The following is a 17759-nucleotide window of genomic DNA, read 5'->3' as shown; positions in this document are numbered from 1 at the left end:
CCCACAGTCCCCAGTGCCACCTGTCCCCAGTGTCCCCTGCCCAGTGCCACCCACCTGAGCCCAGCTCGTAGCGGAACTCGAGGTGGCCACCGATCATGGCCAAGGCCACGTAGTCCTCGACAGGGGCGGCTTTGCCAGCACTGAAGAGCAGGAGCCCGTCGGGAGCCAGGGGCAGGAACTCAACCTCCAGCCGCAGCTCGTGGTGCACATTGGTGAGGGGCGGGTACGAGACGAAGGCTCCCTCCTCATCGAACGATGGCACGTTCACCACCTCACCTGCACATCCCAGTCAGTGCCCAGCACAGGACCTCACCATCCCCAAGGTGGGACCTCCAGCTCCATCTTCAGAGCAACACCCATCCACAGCCTTCATCCCCAGGGTGAGACAACATCCATCCATCCATCCATCCATCCATCCATCCATCCATCCATCCATCCATCCATCCATCCATCCATCCATCCTCCCTCCCTCCCTCCCTCCATCCACAGCCTCTATCCTCAACCTCCAACCCCACAGTAGGGCCCAATGTCCAACCCCATGGTGAGACTCAACCTACATCCCCAGGATGGGACCCCAGCCTCCATTCCCATCCAACCCATTTTCCTGGCTGGTCCTTACCTCTTGCCAGTGTCCCCAAGGTGGTACCCAGCCCCACACCATCCCCATGTCGCCAGGGTGGTCCCAGCCATGTCCCCATTTCCCTAGGTGGTCTCCACCCTGTCCCCATGTCCCAGGATGGTCCCAGCTGTGTCCCTGTGTCGCTCACCCTCGGTGCACCTCTCCCCAGTCTTGCCCAGGTGGCAGCGGCAGGTGTAACCCTGCCCGTCCGGCCTGTTGACGCAGGTGGCATCAGGCCCACACGCCTCTGTGGGGTGAGAAGCCATGAGCACCCATCCTGAAGGGACCCTGGGACGATGTCCCCATGGAGGGAGTGGTGTCACCTACCCGGGTGACAGTGCAGAGCCTGTGAGTACTCGCAGTTGCTGCCAGTGAAGCCGTGGGGACATCGACAGACGTAGGTGCCACTCTCATCGTCCTGGCACACGCCGCCATTCTGGGTGAGGGGTGACACGGGTGTCAGCATGGCCAGGGATGGGTGGGCATCACCTCCTCCCCTCCAAACTCACCTGGCACGGCCGGTCCTGGCAGGTGGGACAGTTGGTGACACCGTGTGCCTGCAGGTCCATGTCCCCAAAGGCCACGTCTTCTCCTTGGATGCGGAGCTGGCGCACACAGCCTGTGGGGCGGTGGAGATGGGCAGAACTGTCACATGATGCCCAGCACCCCCTCACCCTGGTGCCCCCCAAAACCCCTCACTCACCCATGAAACCCCGGCTGAGCCCCGTCTTTGCCACAGCGCCGATGTCGGGGTACCCGCCCAGGTACAGCTCCTCGTTCAGATCCAGCCCTTGGAACTTCCCCTGCAGGCACACGAGGGTGGGCACCAGCTCCAGCCCCCTGACCCCCGCCCCACAGCCCAAAGTGGTACCTGGGAGGTGCCATTGACAGCCGGGTGCCCGTCCAGGCCCAGCGAGCCCCAGGTGAGGTTGCGGAGCAGCCGCACCGTGTGGTACTCGCCCAGCCGCAGCGCCGTGGGGTGCCGGATGGTGGCCATGCCCGAACCAGCATCAAACCTGGTTTTATGAGGGTACAAGGGGTGTGGGTGCATGCTGGCACCCATCTCCCACCTCTCCCCTACACCCTCTCATAGGTCTCACCTGAATTCGGGGCGTCCACCCACCAACCCGAAGGAGATGAAGTCGGCGCCGCTGTTTTTCCGCTGCCCGTTGTACAGGAGAAGACCTGAGGGGTGGCAGGAGATCAGATGGGACATCCTGAGATGGGGGAGACATCCTAGGGGACCCCGAAATCCTCCCAGAATGGAGGAGAAATCCCCCATAAACTGGAGGGTCTCAGATGAATGGAGAATGGGAGATAAGGAGGGCAAGTGGAGCATGAGAGGAGGGGAGGATGAAGGCAGGGAAGGGAGGGGGAAATGATGGAGGGGACAGGAAGGTGGACACAGAGGGCACTTGGGGCACACAGGCTCACCATCAGCAGCATCAGGTCGGAAGGTGATGAGGATCTCAAACCTCTTGTAGGCATCCTTGATGGTGGGCAGGGGGAGGAAGGAGCGGGGCGACTGCCCAAAATAGGGGACCACGTGCTCTGCAGGGATGGGAGGGTAAGGAGGGGTGGGGCACATCATCTCTGCCCCCATCCATCATCCATCCATCCATCCAGCCATCATCCATCCATCCATCCATCCATCCATCCATCCAACATCCATCCATCCATCCCTCTGTCTGTCCTCACCTTGGACCTTCAGCACGTAGTAGGCTGTCTGCTGGCCACGGTGGTTGGCAGCCACGCAGGTGTAGACGCCGGCGTCCTCGGGGCGCACGGCTGGCAGTGTCAGCACGTTCCCCTGCACCCTGGCACCTGCTGGCAGCTCCCCATCCAGCTGTGGCACAACAGAGGGGTTCAGCACCCCCAAACAGCCCCCACAACCCCTGCCACACCCACCCCTCCACCGTACCTTGCTCCAGGTGATCTCCGGCACTGGGAAGCCAGATGCCAAGCACGGCAAAACAGCCGCTGATCCGAGGGACACCTCCTTCACCTCTGGCTGCCCGGCGATTTGAGGAGCGGCTGGGGACACATGGAGGTGTCACCAACCTGCAGGGACACGCTGTGTGTCCCCACCTCTGCGTCCCCCTGCTCACCTTGCACGTGGAGGATGACGTGGGACTGGACGGTGCCCACGGCGTTGGTGGCGGTGCAGCGGTACTGCCCCGCGTCCGCCCGCTCCACCTGCTCCATGGTGAGGGTGCCAGCACGGATCAGCACCCCGGGGCGGATGCGGCCCCCCACTTTGCTCCAGGTGACGTGGGGACGGGGCTCCCCCAGGCCCAGGCACTCCAGCTCCACTGTTGTCCCTGCCAGCACCGTCTGCACCGCGGTCCGGATGTTGATCAGGGCCCTGGGAAGAGCTTGTGGGACAGTGGGGATTTGGGGTGAACATCTTGCACAGGGAGGCAGTGGAGTGGGAGATAGGGAGAAACAGGGCTTCTGAGGGCATGTGGGACAATTGGGGTGGCTGTGGGAATGGGGAGAGGTCAGAGGTGTTGGGAGTCCTTGTAAGAATGTGAGACTTGGGGAGTACCAGGGTGGTCATGGCTGTGGGAAGAGATAGGGGGCACTGGGGTGTCCATGGGTGTGGAGGGAGACTGATTGTGTTGGGGTGTCCACAGGCATGGGGAAGAATGGGGGTATTGGGGTGCCTGTAGGCTTGAGGAGAGATTTCAGGTCACCCTGAGCATTGGGGGCTATCAGGGTGCCTGTGTGTGTAGGGAGATGGAAGGTGCTGGGTTGCCCCTCAGTGGGGGGACATGGGGGTCCTGGGGTGCCCTTGGTGGTGGGGGGCAGATCAGGGGGTGGATGTGTCTCCTGGTGCTGGGGTGATGCTCCTACCCTGGACAGTGAGGGTGGCCCTGTCCTCTGCCTGCCCGCCCGGGCCGCTGGCCCGGCACACGTACACGCCCTGCGCCCCCGGCGCCAGCTCCGGCATCCTGCGGGGACACAGCCAGGGTGAGGGACCCCACGAGGGACCAGCGTGAGGATCCCACCTCCCCATCCCATGTTCCTTACCTCAGCACCCCATCCCGCACGCTGTGGGTGGGGGGCAGCTCCCCACCTTCCTTCAGCCACTCCACATGGGCACGGGGGTCACCGGAGACAGAGCAGGCGAATTCGGCAGTGCCACCCACCCCCTTGACGAGGCTCCCTGGTGTCACTCGCACCACCAAGGGACCACCAGCGATGTCCCCACCTTCACCAGCATCACCTGGAAGGGATGCAGAGCCCCAGTGGTACTAGGAACACCAGGATAACCGGGGTGGGATGCAGAGACCCAGTGGTTCCCAACGGCAGCATCCAGGGGGATGTGGAGCCCCAGTGGTACTGGAGAGCACCGGGATCACCTGGGCAGGATGCAGAGCTCCAAGGGCACCCATCAGCATTGCCAGCACCCAATGTGGAGCACAACCAGTACCCAGGCTGGGATGGGCTCACCGTGAACAGCCAGGCGGGCGAAGGCCTCGGCGGTGCCGACGCGGTTGGTGACAAGGCAGCGGTAGGTGCCGGCGTCGGCAGGGGCAGCGGGGCTGAGGCGGAGGAGGCCGGCGCGGTGGGCCACGCGTGCTGAGAGGCTGCCGTTCACCTTGTCCCAGGTGTAGTGCAGCGGGGGCGTGCCGTGGGCCAGGCACTGCACCTGCACCGCGTCACCGGCCCGCACCGCCGTGTCCTCTGGGAGAATGGTGGCGTACGGAGGGGCTGCGGGATGGGGGGAGCTGTCAGCCATGGTGGAAGGGTGCAAGGAGAGTGGTGGTGAGGGGTGTAGGGGGTGATGGAGGTGGGCGTGTGTTGGGGTGGATGAGAGCTGGATGGATCCATGAGGAATGGGTGGAGGGAGGAGTGAGAGGAGATGGAGACATGGAGGGGTGGGATGGCCAGTAGTGATGGATGAATCCACCAGGAAGGAAGGAAAGGAAAGGATGGATGGATGGATGGATGGATGGATGGATGGATGGATGGAAACCATGGATGGAATTCATGGATGGATGGATGGATGATTCGAGAGTCTGAGAGGAGATGGCAACTTGGGTGTGTGCTGGGATGGATGAGATGAATGATACACAAGGAAAAGATGGATGCAGGAGTCAGTAACTGTAGAGTTGGATGTGAGCTGGAAGGATTGAATGATGGATGGATGTACCAGGAAGGTGTGGATGGAGAAATTTGGGGGAGATTGAGAAACGAGTGTATGCTGGGATGGATCACATGGATGGATGCACAAAGAAGAGATGGGTAGAAGAGTTTGGAGATGGATGAGAGCTGGGATGGCTGAGTGATGGATGAATCCACAAGGAAGAGGTAGGTATGTGGGTGGATGGGTCAGTGACTGGCAGAGTTTGAGAGCAGATGGTGAGCTGGGCATGTGCTGGGATGGATGAGATGGATGATGCACTAGGAGGGGATGGACTGAAGGGTGTGAGAGGAGATGGAGAGATGGCATGTGCTAAGATGAACGAGAGATGGGTGGATGCACAAGGATGAGATGCATGGAGGGGTGTGAGAGGAAACAGAGAGAGGAATGTCAGCTGGAGTGGGTGAGCAACGGATGAGTCCACCAGGAAGGGATGGATGGAGGGTGTGAGAGGAGGTGGAGAGATGGACGTGATCTATGACGGATGAGGGATGGGTGAATTCACGAGGAAAAAATGGATGGAAGAGAAAGGATGTGGGGAGATGGGTGTGTGCTGGGATCGATGAATCCACAAGGAAAAGATAGATGGAAAGGTATGAGCAGAGATAGAGAGATGGACATGAGCTGTGATGGATGAGTGATGGGTGAATCCACAAGGAAGGATGTTAGAGTAAGGAGACAGAGAGAGGGGTGTGTGCTGGGCTGAATGAGATGGATGGATCCATGAGGAAAAGATGGAAGGAGAGATATGAACAGAGATAGAGAGACTGGTTTGAGCTTGGATGAGCCATGGATGGATCCATGATGAATGGCTAGATGGATGATGAGAGAGCAAAAGTGGAGAGGGACATGCACAGGGATAGGACAGGCAGGTGGACACACCCATGGGAAAGGCTGGTGACGGAGCTTGGGAGGAACTTGAGAGGAGGAGGATGAGTGCTGCAAAGGAGCAGGATGGTCCCACGAGGAAGGGCTGGATGTAAGGGTGGAGGTGGTGATGGAGGTGGCCACATGCAGAGGAAGGACAGGTGATGGCCATAGCGGAGGTGGCAGCAGGAGCCCAGGAGCACCCCAACCCCTGACTGTCCCCTTCTTACTCTCCACATCGAGGGTGACGAAGGCTTCAGTGGAGCCGAGGGGGCTGCTGGCATTGCAGATGTACTGGCCCGAGTCCTGCTGCGCGGCACGAGGGATGACCAGGCTGCCGTTCACCACGCGGTGCTGCCACGGCAGGGGTGCCCGCAGCTTTGACCACTCGATCCGGGGTGCTGGGTCACCTACGACCACACCGTGCCCATCACCGTGGTGCCAGGCACTGCTCAGAACATCCCTTCTCCAGGGATGTCCATACATCTCCCTCCAGGCTCCCCATACCTCTGGCTGTGCAGTGCAGTGTGGCGGTGTCCCCGGCCACCACGGTGACGGTGGATGGCACGGTGACCTCGGGGGCCCCAGGGTGCCGCTCTGCTGACTCCACGCTGACATCCACCCGTGCCTGTGCCGAGCCCAGGGCACTGTGTGCCGTGCACACGTAGGTGCCGGCGTGCTCTGGCTTGGCTGGTGAGAGCTGGGGAGAACAGGGTAGGGATGAGCACCAGGCACTCCTGGGTGCCTGCTGAAGATTGCAATGCAAGTTGTTTTCTATTACCATCTGTATGGCAGATTATCTTTGTCAAGTGGGCAGTTTGCCTTATCTCTGTCTTTGAGTGACCACATTCACACCACCCTCGGGAGGGGACATTGCTGATAACAGCTATTGAATGTCCCTGCATCCCATTGGGAGATGCTCCGCCCAGAGGGCGGAGAAATAGTCCAGAGGTTTTTGAGACACCAGCACGGCTTTCTCCACGGGATTCCCCAGAGGAACAGCAGCTGCCTCTTCTTCCACTGGATCTTCGGAGGAAGAACACATCCTTCTCTACAGGACCCCCTTGCTCCAACAGAACCACCCCTGACACTGCAGGAGGGCTGAGCCACAATTCCAATGGGACTGCCGCCAACACCCTGACCCACAGGGTGTCAGGTTGGGTTTCTGACTCTGTCAGTGTTGTTTTGGTTTACTGCATTGTTTATTTTATCCTTTTATTTTTTTTCCTTTCCCTATTAAAGAACTGTTATTTCCTGCTCCCATATTTTTTGCCTGAGAGCCCCTTAATTTAAAATTTATAGCAATTCAGAAGAGTGGGGAGGGTTTACATTCTCCATTTCAGGGGAGGCTCCTGCCTTCCTTAGCAGACTCCTGTCTTTCTAAACCAAGACAGTGCCCCACAGTGCCCCTGGGTGCCCCACAGTGCCCCTGGGTGCCCCCTCACCTGCAGGATGGCCTGGCTGTCCATGTGCAGCAGCGTCTGGTGCTCCACCTTCTGCCGGGAGCCCAGCCGGCTCCAGCGCACCAGTGGTCGTGGCTCTCCCCGGCCCAGGCACTCCAGGCTCAGGGATTTGCCCTCCTTCACTGTCACGGGGCCTGGTGGCATCACTGACACCGTGGGGGCACCTGGAGAAGAAGGAGAGCATTGGAGTGGATATTGGGACACCACCATCAAGGGCAGCTGGAAGGTGCCTGGCCACAGGGGCACCCATCACCCTGGGAGCATTGGGAGCATGGGAGGAAATGAGCATGAGTGTGGGGATGGGGACACAACATCTCAGGAGCTTCCAAAGCCCATGGAGGACATCTGCATGGGGATGGGGACATCACAACTCCCAGGGCCCCTAGAAGGACACCAGCCCCAGACAGGGGCATCACCACTCCAGGAGCACCTGAAGCATGGAAAGGAGATGGGGATAGGGACACCATGGATGACATGGAGGACAGCAGCATGGTAACACGGAGACCACCCTGAGGGCACAAGGAGGACATGGGGATGGGGACAAAAGTGCCCTGAGGACACCTGGACCACATGGAGACAGGGACAGGGCCGCCCTGGCCACCTCATACCTTGCACCACGAGGTTGACGACGCTGCTGGCGACGCCAAAGCGGTTGGAGGCCACGCAGTGGTAGGCACCCTGGTTGCCCACATGGGCACCGCTGATGGAGATGACTGAGCCATTGGCACTGATCTTCACATTGTCTGGGCAAGGAGGAGCCATCAGCACCAGGGCCACCCTGGGAACCACGCCAGGGCCACCCTGGGGACCGCCATACCTTGAAGGTGTTGGCCAGGCCCCATCCGCCAGGTGATGTTGACAGGCCGGGCGCCATCGTGAACGCGGCACTTGAAGGTGGCATCTTCACCTGGTGCCACCGCCATGCTGTGAGGGTCGATGGAGATGATGGGGCTCTGCAAACCTGTGGGGACAAAGGCACAGAGAGGCCACGAGGTCACTCACATCACCCATCTCCCCTCAGCATGCTCCCTCACCCTGTGGCCGCACTCACGGTAGCTGGAGCTGTCATGGGAGGTGACAGTGACAGAGACACTGGCCTCACGGAAGACACTGCCCGTGTCAGCCCGGCACACGTACTCTCCCGAATCGGCCACCGAGAGCTGGGACAGCCGCAGCCGGGATCCCGAAATCTGGGGACATCATAGCAGAAGGTGGTGGCATCACCCAGCCACGCGCAGCAACCAGCATCCCCCACCCCACCGGTGTCCCCACCTACCTGGTGCTTGGCTGGGAGGGCCCCACCACGCTTGTACCAGGTGATGGTGGCCTGTCCCTGGCCGGCCACCATGCAGTCCAGGTCCAGAGTCTGTCCCTCGGTGACAGAGGACGCCGAGGACTCGATGCGGATGGGTGGCGTGATGCCGGTGGCTGCATGGGCAGGGTTGAGGGTGAATGGCCCCAGTGGTCCCTGACACCAGTGGCACACTGTCCCCAGGGGGGTGGCACTCACAGTGGGATGGGTTGTCTCCGTCATCGATGGTGACAATGAGGGATGTCTCCTGCGTGATGCCACCCGATGTCACCCGGCACACGTACTCCCCTGAGTCAGCTGCTGTCACCTGGGGGATGCGCAGGCGAGTGCCTGACACCTGCAGGGAATGGTTAGGGGACAAGTCAGCACCATAGAGCAGGGGATGGGACAAATTCAGAGTGAACCTCCCCTGCCACCTACCTGGTGGCCAACAGGCAGGGAGCCACCACGCTTGTACCATGTCACAGTGGTGGGGCCGGACCCTGCCACCACGCAGTTGAGGTCCAGGGTCTGTCCCTCGGCGATGGCCGAGGACAAGGACTCGATGCGGAGGGGCTGGGAGATGCCAGAGGCTGGGGGAGGACAGGGAAAGGGAACGTTCATCACCAAGGTGACACCTGACTGTCCCCAAGCGCTGCCCTCTCTCACACTCACTGTAATAGCTGTTGGCACTGCTGGGCACGGTGACAATGACAGATGCCTCCTGCGTGACGCTCCCCAGGGTCACCCGGCACACGTACTCCCCTGAATCGGCCACTGCCACTTGGGCAAGGCGCAGGCGGGTCCCTGACACCTGGGGACGTGACAAGTTGGGGACACATCAGCACCTAATGCAGGATTGTGGCCTGCAGGGCAAAGCCACCTCCCCCATGTCCCACCTGGCTGTTTGGAGGCAGAGCCCCCCCACGCCGGTACCAGGTGACTTGGGGGTGACCCTGTCCTGCCACCATGCAGTTGAGGTCCAGCGTCTGTCCCTCGGTGACGGCAGCAGAGGAGGTCTCGATCCTCACTGGTGGCGTGACACCAACAGCTGGGGGTGGCAGTAGGGTCCATAGGGTCACCACTGTGTCCTCACAACGTCCCTATGTCACCCCTCACCCATCCCAGTACCATAAGAGGAGCCAGCGCCAGTCTGGATGGTGACAATGAGGGACGTCTCATGTGTGGCACCGCCTGATGTCACCCGGCACACGTACTCCCCTGAATCGGCCGCTGTCACCTGGGGGATGCGCAGGCGGGTGCCCGACACCTGGAGGGGTGACACACATGAGAACGGGCACATCAACCCCTCAATACCACCAAAAAATTCCTTTTCCACCCCAAAATGCTCCTCTGCGTCCCCTACCTGGTGCTTGGCTGGGAGGGCTCCCCCACGCTTGTACCAGGTGACAGTGGCCTGTCCCTGCCCGGCCACGATGCAGTTGAGGTCCAGGGTCTGTCCCTCGGCCACGGAGGAGGACGAGGACTCGATGCGCACCGGAGGGGTGACACCAACAGCTGGACACAGAGACAGAGACAGCAGGGTCACCTCAAGGACTGCAGCACTGCCCCCCAGTCCTCAGTGACCTCCTCCTGTCCCCACTCACGGTAGGTGCTGGCACTGCTGGGCTGGATGGTCACCATGATGGAGATCTCCTTGGTGGCAGTCCCGGTGGTCACCCGGCACACGTACTCACCTGAGTCGGCTGCTGTCACCTGCAGCAGCCGCAGCCGGGAGCCAGACACCTGTGGGGAGGGGACACAGGGGCCATCAGCTCTGCCAAGGGGTCATCTGGGATTGCACAGGGCCACTTTGGGCTTGCACGGGCCACCTGGGCTCATATGGGGTCATTTGGGCTTCCTTGGCATCACTTGGTCTTTCATGGCGTCACTCAGGCTTCCATATCACGGGGCCATCTGGGCCTGCCCAGGAACCGCCAACCTTGAATGGGGTCCCCAGGACTTGGATGGGCCACCTGGTCTTGCCCAGAGCTGTATGTCATCCCTATCTTCCCCACTTGGTGACATCCTCTCTCCGAGTCCCCTACCTGGTGCTTGGCTGGCAGGGTTCCCCCACGCTTGTACCAGGTGACAGTGGCCTGTGCAGGGCTGGCGATGACACAGTTGAGGTCCAGGGTCTGTCCCTCAGTCACAGGGGATGACAGGGACGAGGACTCGATGCGCAGTGGGGTTGTGCTGCCTGGGGCTGGGGACAGAAGGTGGGTTAGAGACTGTGACCACCACCTGGGACTGTGACCACCACCAGGTGTGTGACCCTCCTAGGGACACTGGGAGCGGTGTCACACCCCCATGGGTAACTCCCTGTGTTCCCTGTCCCCACTCACAGTAGGCACTGGCACTGCTGGGCTGGATGGTCACCATGATGGAGGTTTCCTTGCTGGTGGCCCCGGTGGTCACCCGGCACACGTACTCGCCCGAGTCGGCTGCTGTCACCTGCAGCAGCCGCAGCCGGGAGCCAGACACCTGTGGGGAGGGGACACGGGGGTTCCTGGGGACACTTAGGCTTCCATGGGGCCACGTGGGCTTGAATGAGACCACCAGGGCTTGAATGGGGACACCGAACCTTTCATGGGCTACCTGGACTTGCATGAGCTACATGGGCTTCCATAGGTCACCTAACTTTTCATGGACCACCAGGACTTGCATGGGGTTTCCTGGTCTTGTATGGGGTCACTCGGCCTTATAGGGGCCACCTGGGCTTCCATGGGACCATCTGCATTTGCACAGGTCACTTAAGGCCAGCTGGCCTTGCATGGGCCAACAGGATTTGGATGGGCCACCTCAGCTTGCCCAGAGCTCTTGGTCAACCGCATTCACCCCCTCTGGTGACATCCCCTCTCCGTGTCCCCTACCTGGTGCTTGGCTGGGAGGGTTCCCCCGCGCTTGTACCAGGTGACAGTGGCCTGTGCAGGGCTGGCAATGACACAGTTGAGGTCCAGGGTCTGTCCCTCGACCACGGCAGAGGACGGGGAGTCGATGCGCAGTGGGGTCGTGTTGCCCGGGGCTGGGGATGGAGACAGGAGGGTGACACCAATGAGGACCTCACCAGTATGGACACCTGAGCCACGGCTCAGTGCTGTGACACATGAGGACCTCCTGCTGGCACTGCCACCCCCTGTCCCCACTCACAGTAGGCGCTGGCACTGCTGGGCTGGATGGTCACCATGACCGCGCTCTCCTTGCTGGTGGCCCCGCTGGTCACCCGGCACACGTACTCGCCCGAGTCGGCTGCTGTCACCTGCAGCAGCCGCAGCCGGGAGCCAGACACCTGTGGGGAGGGGACACAGGGGTCACCAGAGCCATCTGGGCTTGCACAGGGCTGTGCATCAACCCCAGCCGCCCTTTGCATCATCACCTTCTGTGTCCCCTACCTGGTGCTTGGCTGGGAGGGACCCCCCGCGCTTGTACCAGGTGACAGTGGCCTGTCCCTGCCCGGCCACGATGCAGTTGAGATCCAGGGTCTGTCCCTCAGCCACGGTGGATGAGGATGCCTCGATCCGGACAGGGACACCTGAAGCAGGTGGTCCTGCAGGGGAGGACAGAGCTGTGACCATCTGTTGGGAACCAGCTGCTCCCTGCAGTGCTGCTGAGCCCAGTCTCACCATAGGATGCGCCTGATGCGGCCACGACGGTGACAATGACAGATGCCTCCCGGACAGCGGTCCCCAAGCTTGCCCGGCACACGTACTCCCCTGAATCAGCTGCAGTGACGTGGGGGACACGGAGCCGGGACCCTGAAACCTGCAGTTGGGGACATCCCGCTTTGGTGTCACACAGCAGGGACAGGGCAGTGTTTGGGGTGCTGCCCACCCTGCTGTGCCCTACCTGGTGGCCAGCGGGCAGGGAGCCACCACGCTTGTACCACGACACGGTGGCAGAGCTGGGTCCTGCCACCACACAGTCCAGGTCCAGGGTCTGTCCCTCGGCGACGGATGGGGACGAGGACTCGATGCGCACAGGCGGTGCCGCCCCTGTGGGGAGCAAAAGTGGTGACAAGGGTGGGTTGTAGCCCCCAAAAACCATCCCCAAACACCATTGAGCATCCCCTACCCTCCTCACCTGGCACCACGGCCACCTCGATAGCAGCATGGGCCGTGCCAGCAGCGCTGGTGCCCACGCAGAGGTAGATGCCACCATCAGCCGGTGTCACAGCAGGGATGACGAGCGTGGCGATGTCACCGTGCTCAGCGCGGGACTGTGGCACAAGGATGGGAGTCAGTGGCACCTGTGGTGCACCCACACCCCTTGGAGCACCCACGGGTGGCAGCACCCCGCTCACCTGTGGCGGTAGAGTGCCCCCCTGCTTCTCCCAGGTGATGGTGGCAGTGGGGGTCCCTGAGACCCGGCAGTAGAGCCGCACTGTGGAGCCCTCCTGCACCTCCGTCCGCTCCGGGCTCACCTGCACCTGTGGGGTGCCTGCTCCTGTGGGGAGGGGGATCAGGGAGGTGCTGGGGGCAGTGGCGGGATGGGGACAATGGGGGTGACATGAGTGATGCAGACGATGAGGGTGAAGGGCACCGGGGGATGATGGAGGTGATGGGGGACAATGAGAGTGATGGAGATGATGGAGATGATGAGGATGATAAGGGTGATGGGAACAATGGAATGATGATGATGACAGAGACTATGGGAGTGATGGGGGCAATAGGGACAATGAGAGCAATGGGGTGGACAGAGATGACAGAGATGATGAGGATGATAAGGGTGATGGGAACAGTGGAACAATGAGGGATGATGGAAATGAGGGGAAAACGGGGGATGAAGGGGAAGAAGAGAACAGTGGGGACAATGAGAGTGATAGGGATGGTGGGGACAATGAAGGGTGTGAATGGGAGGTGACAGAGACAATGGTGGTCATGATGGGGTGATGAGATGGTGGGATGGTGGGGATGAGGGGGACGGACAGTGGGAGATGACAGGGTTACAGGGATGATGATGACAGGGATGATGTACACCGTGGAGAAAATGGAGATGGACAATGGGGATGATAGAGATGGTGGGTGATGATGGAAGTAAGAGGGGTGACAGGGCCAATGGGGACAACAGGGGTGATGTATAGGACAGCAATGATGGGAATGATTGGGATAATGGAGATGATGGAAGTGATGGGGATGGGGGTGATGGGGACAATGGGGTGACAGGGACGACAGAGAGGACAGGGATGATGGGGACAATGGGGTGACTGATGATGAAGATAATGGGGATAAAAGGGACGATGGTGATGCCGCTCACCTTGCACATGGAGGAAGGCTCGTGCCGTGTGCTGCCCGGCGCTGCTCCGTGCCCGGCACTCGTACTGCCCGGCATTGGCGGGCTCCACCGCAGGGAACCGCAGCGTCCCACCCTGAACCACGGCCTGTGGTGGCAGTGCACCTGCAGGGACACGGCCTGCCATCACCCCTGCTCGCTGTGTCCCCCCACCCACTCCCAGTGTCCCCCCGTCCCCAGTGGGCACCTACCGAGCCACTCAAGGCTGGGCTGGGGGCTGCCGGTGCCCACGCAGCGGAACTCGGCCGGCTGCCCCGGTGCCACGCTCAGCTGGGCCGGCTCCACGGTGGCGGTGGGAGCGCTGGCGGTGCCAGCTGCGGTGAGACCGGGGGGGCTTAGGGCTGGCCAGGCCCCCCAGTGCTGTCCCCAGGCGGTGGGAAGCGGGGTGGCGTGGCACAGCCAGCAGCAGGGTGCACGTGGAGCCCTGGCATGCAGTGGGTGGGGGAGCATGCGGACCCCCAGGAACCCTCCCCTGGTGACTTACCCGGTCTGTGCCCCTCCATGAACTCAACGGGTCCATAGAACATCTGAGTCTTTGAGGCAGCTGCAGGAGGGAGTGGGTCTCAGGGGAGTGTCCATCACCCTGGAGTCCAGGCACCAAACCTGCCCAACACCCTGGTGCACAGGCACTAAACCTACCCATCACCTTGGCATCTAGGCACTAAACCTGCCCAACACCCTGGCATGCAGGCATCAAACCTACCCATCACCTTGTCGTCTAGGCACCAAACCTGCCCATTGCCCCAGTGTCTGGGTGCCAAGTGTGCCCACCACTCCAGTGTCTGGGCATTCAATGTCCCCATCACCCCAGATCTGGGTACTGCCACCGCACAGCCAGGGTGGTGAGTGTGCCCATCACCTGAAGGACTGGGCACCAAGCAAGCCCATCAGCCTGGTATCCAGGCATTGAATGTGCCCATCACCCTGGCATCTGGGCACCAACCTCCACACAGCAAGTGTGCCCATCACACCCAGCATCTGGGGGCCAAGTGTGACCACCACACCTTGCCCTGGCACTGTGTGCACCCATCACCTTGGCACTGCCCATCACCCCATGGGCACGGGGTGAGGCACAGTGTGGGGGCTCACCCTGCACGTAGAGCGTGGCGGTGCCCTGGTCCATGTCCAGCATGTTGGAGCCGGTGCAGACGTAGACCCCGGCGTCCTGGGGCCGCACATTGCGCAGCGTCAGGATCCCGTTGAAGTCCACGGCGCCCGCCGGCAGCGTGCCGTGGTTCTGCCGTGTCCACACCAGGGTGTAGGCAGGAGACTGGGGGGCAAAGATGGGGAGGCCTGAGGCCACTGGGATGGGTACATGGTGGGGCACATGCCCAGCTGTGGGACAGGTGGCACCTGGGATGGGATAATGGGATGGGATAGGCAAAGGGAAGAGGATGGGATGGGATGGAATAATGGGATGGGATAATGGGATGGGGAAGGGGATGGGATGGAATGGGATGGGATGGGATAATGGGATGAGACAGGCAAAGGGAAGAGGATGTCCCATGGAGCTACATAAGGACCCAAGAGGGCTTGGGGGGCCCATATGGGCACAGCGGTTCCTGTGCTCTGGATGTCCCCATGAGTACATCCTTGGGTGTCCCTTTGCTCTGTAGGACCCGGTGGGCACCCAGGGGTATCTCCATGCCCTGAATGTCCCTGCACACACGCAGGGGTGCCCTGCAGCACTCCTGCCATGCTGTGCCCCCTTCCCCTCACCTTGCTCTTGGCGGTGCAGACGAAGGTGACATCGGCGCCGGGCTGCACCCGCTGCACCCGCTTCTCCTCCACGGTGACGGTGATGGGCTTGTCGGGGGTCTCTGCGCCCACACAGAGAGGTGAGCCCCGCTCCTGCCTCCCCTCCGTGCATGTCCCCCCCTCTCGGTGACAACAACCTACCGGTGACAATGACCTCGGCACGGCTGGCATTGCTGTGCCGGAGGTTGCGGCAGGAGCAGACATAGACACCGGCTTCAGAGGGCTGGATGCTGGGGAAGTGCAGCTCCTCACCTGGAGGGGGACACACAGGTGACACCCCACACCTTGGGGACACCCCGATGTCCCCCCACCCCCAGAGCCACCCAGTACCTTGGTGGCGGCTCTGTGCGCCCTCGGGGAGGGGTCGCCCGTCCTCTCGCACCCAGTGGTAGTAGAGCGGCGGGTCCCCGGCGGCGTGGCAGCGCAGGGTGACAGCGCTGCCCTGCGGCACCGCCGTGCGCTGGGGGTGAACGCGCACGGCCAGCGCCGGGGGCGGCCCCGTGGGGACACAGCCCTGGCCCCGCACCGTGGGGTCACCCGTGTAACCGGGGGCGCAGCTGCGGGGAACAATGGGGGTTTGAGGGAGCCTAGTGGGCTGGGTGGGGTGAGTGCTTTGGGGTATGAGCATTTTGGGTGGGTATATCGGGGTGAGCATTTTGGGTGGGTATATTGGGGTGAGCACATCACAGTGAGTACATCAGGATGAGAATAGTGGGGTGGTGACTGTGTCAAGGTGGATATAAGGATGGGCACTTTGGGGTATCTCCACTGGGGTGAGGCCATCAAGGTGGGGTGGGTGGGCTGGCGCGGGTGCTTTGGGGATGAGCATTTTGGGGTACGCAGGGTGGGTATATTGGGGTGAGCACATCACGGTGAGCACATCAGGATGAGAATAGTGGGGTGGTGACTATGTCAAGGTGGGTATAAGGGTGGGCACTTTGGGGTGTCTCCACTGGGGTATCTCCACTGGGGTGAGGCCATCAAGGTGGGGTGGGTGGGCTGGCGTGGGTGCTTTGGGGATGAGCATTTTGGGTGGGTATATCGGGGTGAGCGTTTTGGGTGGGTATATTGGGGTGAGCACATCACGGTGAGCACATCAGGATGAGAATAGTGGGGTGGGAGACTGTGTCAAGGTGGGTATAAGGGTGGGCACTTTGGGGTATCTCCACTGGGGTGAGGCCATCAGGGTAGGTGCGCTGTGTATTGGGGTGCTTATGTCAGGCAAAAATGTGGGGTGAGCTCATAAGGATGAGTACATCAGGAAGGTGAAGAACATTGGTGTGGGTGTATTAGGGTGGGTATATTGGGGAGCACTTTGGGGTGGGTCTGTAAGGGGAAGGTTGTCAGGATGAGTGTACTGGGGTGCATAAATTGGGGTGAGTACACAGATGCTCTTTAGGATGCATGTATTGGGGTGAGCTCATAGGGGTGAGTACACTGGGTGGGTACAGTAGGAGTGCATCGGGGTGGGAACATGTGGGTGGATAAATGGGAGTGAGCCCATCAGGGTATGTGAAGGTGAGGCAGTGGAGGTGGGCTTTGGGGATCAGGGTGGGGTTTTGGGGTGGATATATGGGGGTGAACCCATCAGGGCAGGTAGAGCAGAGTGGGTATATGGGGGTGAGCCCATGGAGTGGGTTTTTTGGAGGGTATATTGGCGCTGGTTCTGGCAAGGGGTATATTGGGATGGGGTTTTGGGGTGGGTATATGGGGGTGAGCCCATGGTTTATAGTGGGTTTATAGAGGGGTATATTGGGTTGGTGAGGGGTATATTGGGATGGGGTTTGGGGGTGGGTATATGGGGGTGAGCCCATGGAGTGGGTTTATAGAGGGGTATATTGGGTTGGTGAGGGGTATATTGGGATGGGGTTTGGGGGTGATCCCACGGGGTGGTTTTTGGAGGGGTATATTGGGGTTGGTTCTGGTGAGGGGTATATTGGGATGGGGTTTGGGGGTGATCCCATGGAGTAGGTTTTTGGAGGGGTGTATTGGGTTGGTTCTGGTGAGGGGTATATTGGGATGGGGTTTGGGGGTGAGCCCATGGAGTAGGTTTTTGGAGGGGTGTATTGGGTTGGTTCTGGTGAGGGGTATATTGGGATGGGGTTTGGGGGTGAGCCCACAGGGGGGGTTTCTGGGGCAGGTTTTGGGGTGCCAGCAGCCTCACCGCTCACAGTACTGCCCGGTGTAGCCCGGCTCGCAGGCGGTGCAGCGGTACCCGCCGCCTCCCAGGCTCTCACAGGTCCTGGAAAACCTGCGAGGACAGAGCAAGGTGAGGGCAGTTCCCTTCCCTGGCACCCAGCCCAGCTCCCCCAGCCCAGTGCA

At 61.1% G+C, this 17759-nt stretch overlaps 1 protein-coding gene across 3 annotated transcripts in view; it reads right to left on the bottom strand.

Annotated features, from left to right (window-relative positions):
• HSPG2 (heparan sulfate proteoglycan 2) overlaps nucleotides 1–17759 on the bottom strand; it is a 45393-nt gene that overhangs the window by 5462 nt on the left and 22172 nt on the right. For 2 of the 3 annotated variants that reach the window (XM_064730357.1, XM_064730358.1), the window contains 45 exons: nucleotides 17602–17688; nucleotides 15768–15994; nucleotides 15579–15689; nucleotides 15399–15499; nucleotides 14769–14949; nucleotides 14164–14223; nucleotides 13871–13993; nucleotides 13644–13784; nucleotides 12691–12833; nucleotides 12471–12606; nucleotides 12237–12382; nucleotides 12014–12152; nucleotides 11783–11937; nucleotides 11541–11679; nucleotides 11264–11415; nucleotides 10736–10874; nucleotides 10439–10596; nucleotides 9998–10136; nucleotides 9757–9908; nucleotides 9522–9660; nucleotides 9290–9441; nucleotides 9066–9204; nucleotides 8832–8983; nucleotides 8610–8748; nucleotides 8376–8527; nucleotides 8151–8289; nucleotides 7917–8060; nucleotides 7708–7842; nucleotides 7082–7263; nucleotides 6144–6336; nucleotides 5867–6046; nucleotides 4076–4336; nucleotides 3653–3848; nucleotides 3476–3573; nucleotides 2728–2994; nucleotides 2541–2653; nucleotides 2318–2465; nucleotides 2054–2170; nucleotides 1720–1804; nucleotides 1491–1635; nucleotides 1323–1422; nucleotides 1129–1238; nucleotides 947–1055; nucleotides 768–866; nucleotides 55–276 (listed from right to left, as the gene is read on the bottom strand). In XM_064730357.1, the coding sequence (XP_064586427.1) occupies nucleotides 55–276; nucleotides 768–866; nucleotides 947–1055; nucleotides 1129–1238; nucleotides 1323–1422; nucleotides 1491–1635; nucleotides 1720–1804; nucleotides 2054–2170; nucleotides 2318–2465; nucleotides 2541–2653; nucleotides 2728–2994; nucleotides 3476–3573; nucleotides 3653–3848; nucleotides 4076–4336; nucleotides 5867–6046; nucleotides 6144–6336; nucleotides 7082–7263; nucleotides 7708–7842; nucleotides 7917–8060; nucleotides 8151–8289; nucleotides 8376–8527; nucleotides 8610–8748; nucleotides 8832–8983; nucleotides 9066–9204; nucleotides 9290–9441; nucleotides 9522–9660; nucleotides 9757–9908; nucleotides 9998–10136; nucleotides 10439–10596; nucleotides 10736–10874; nucleotides 11264–11415; nucleotides 11541–11679; nucleotides 11783–11937; nucleotides 12014–12152; nucleotides 12237–12382; nucleotides 12471–12606; nucleotides 12691–12833; nucleotides 13644–13784; nucleotides 13871–13993; nucleotides 14164–14223; nucleotides 14769–14949; nucleotides 15399–15499; nucleotides 15579–15689; nucleotides 15768–15994; nucleotides 17602–17688 (6545 nt within the window). The remainder of the gene's footprint in view (nucleotides 1–54; nucleotides 277–767; nucleotides 867–946; nucleotides 1056–1128; nucleotides 1239–1322; nucleotides 1423–1490; nucleotides 1636–1719; nucleotides 1805–2053; nucleotides 2171–2317; nucleotides 2466–2540; nucleotides 2654–2727; nucleotides 2995–3475; nucleotides 3574–3652; nucleotides 3849–4075; nucleotides 4337–5866; nucleotides 6047–6143; nucleotides 6337–7081; nucleotides 7264–7707; nucleotides 7843–7916; nucleotides 8061–8150; nucleotides 8290–8375; nucleotides 8528–8609; nucleotides 8749–8831; nucleotides 8984–9065; nucleotides 9205–9289; nucleotides 9442–9521; nucleotides 9661–9756; nucleotides 9909–9997; nucleotides 10137–10438; nucleotides 10597–10735; nucleotides 10875–11263; nucleotides 11416–11540; nucleotides 11680–11782; nucleotides 11938–12013; nucleotides 12153–12236; nucleotides 12383–12470; nucleotides 12607–12690; nucleotides 12834–13643; nucleotides 13785–13870; nucleotides 13994–14163; nucleotides 14224–14768; nucleotides 14950–15398; nucleotides 15500–15578; nucleotides 15690–15767; nucleotides 15995–17601; nucleotides 17689–17759) is intronic. The other variant, XM_064730359.1, reaches the window with a different exon arrangement.

Source organism: Zonotrichia leucophrys, chromosome 21, assembly GCF_028769735.1.
Source record: "Zonotrichia leucophrys gambelii isolate GWCS_2022_RI chromosome 21, RI_Zleu_2.0, whole genome shotgun sequence".
Taxonomy (NCBI): Eukaryota; Metazoa; Chordata; class Aves; order Passeriformes; family Passerellidae; genus Zonotrichia; species Zonotrichia leucophrys.
This window is presented reverse-complemented; position numbering and strand designations above follow the sequence as displayed.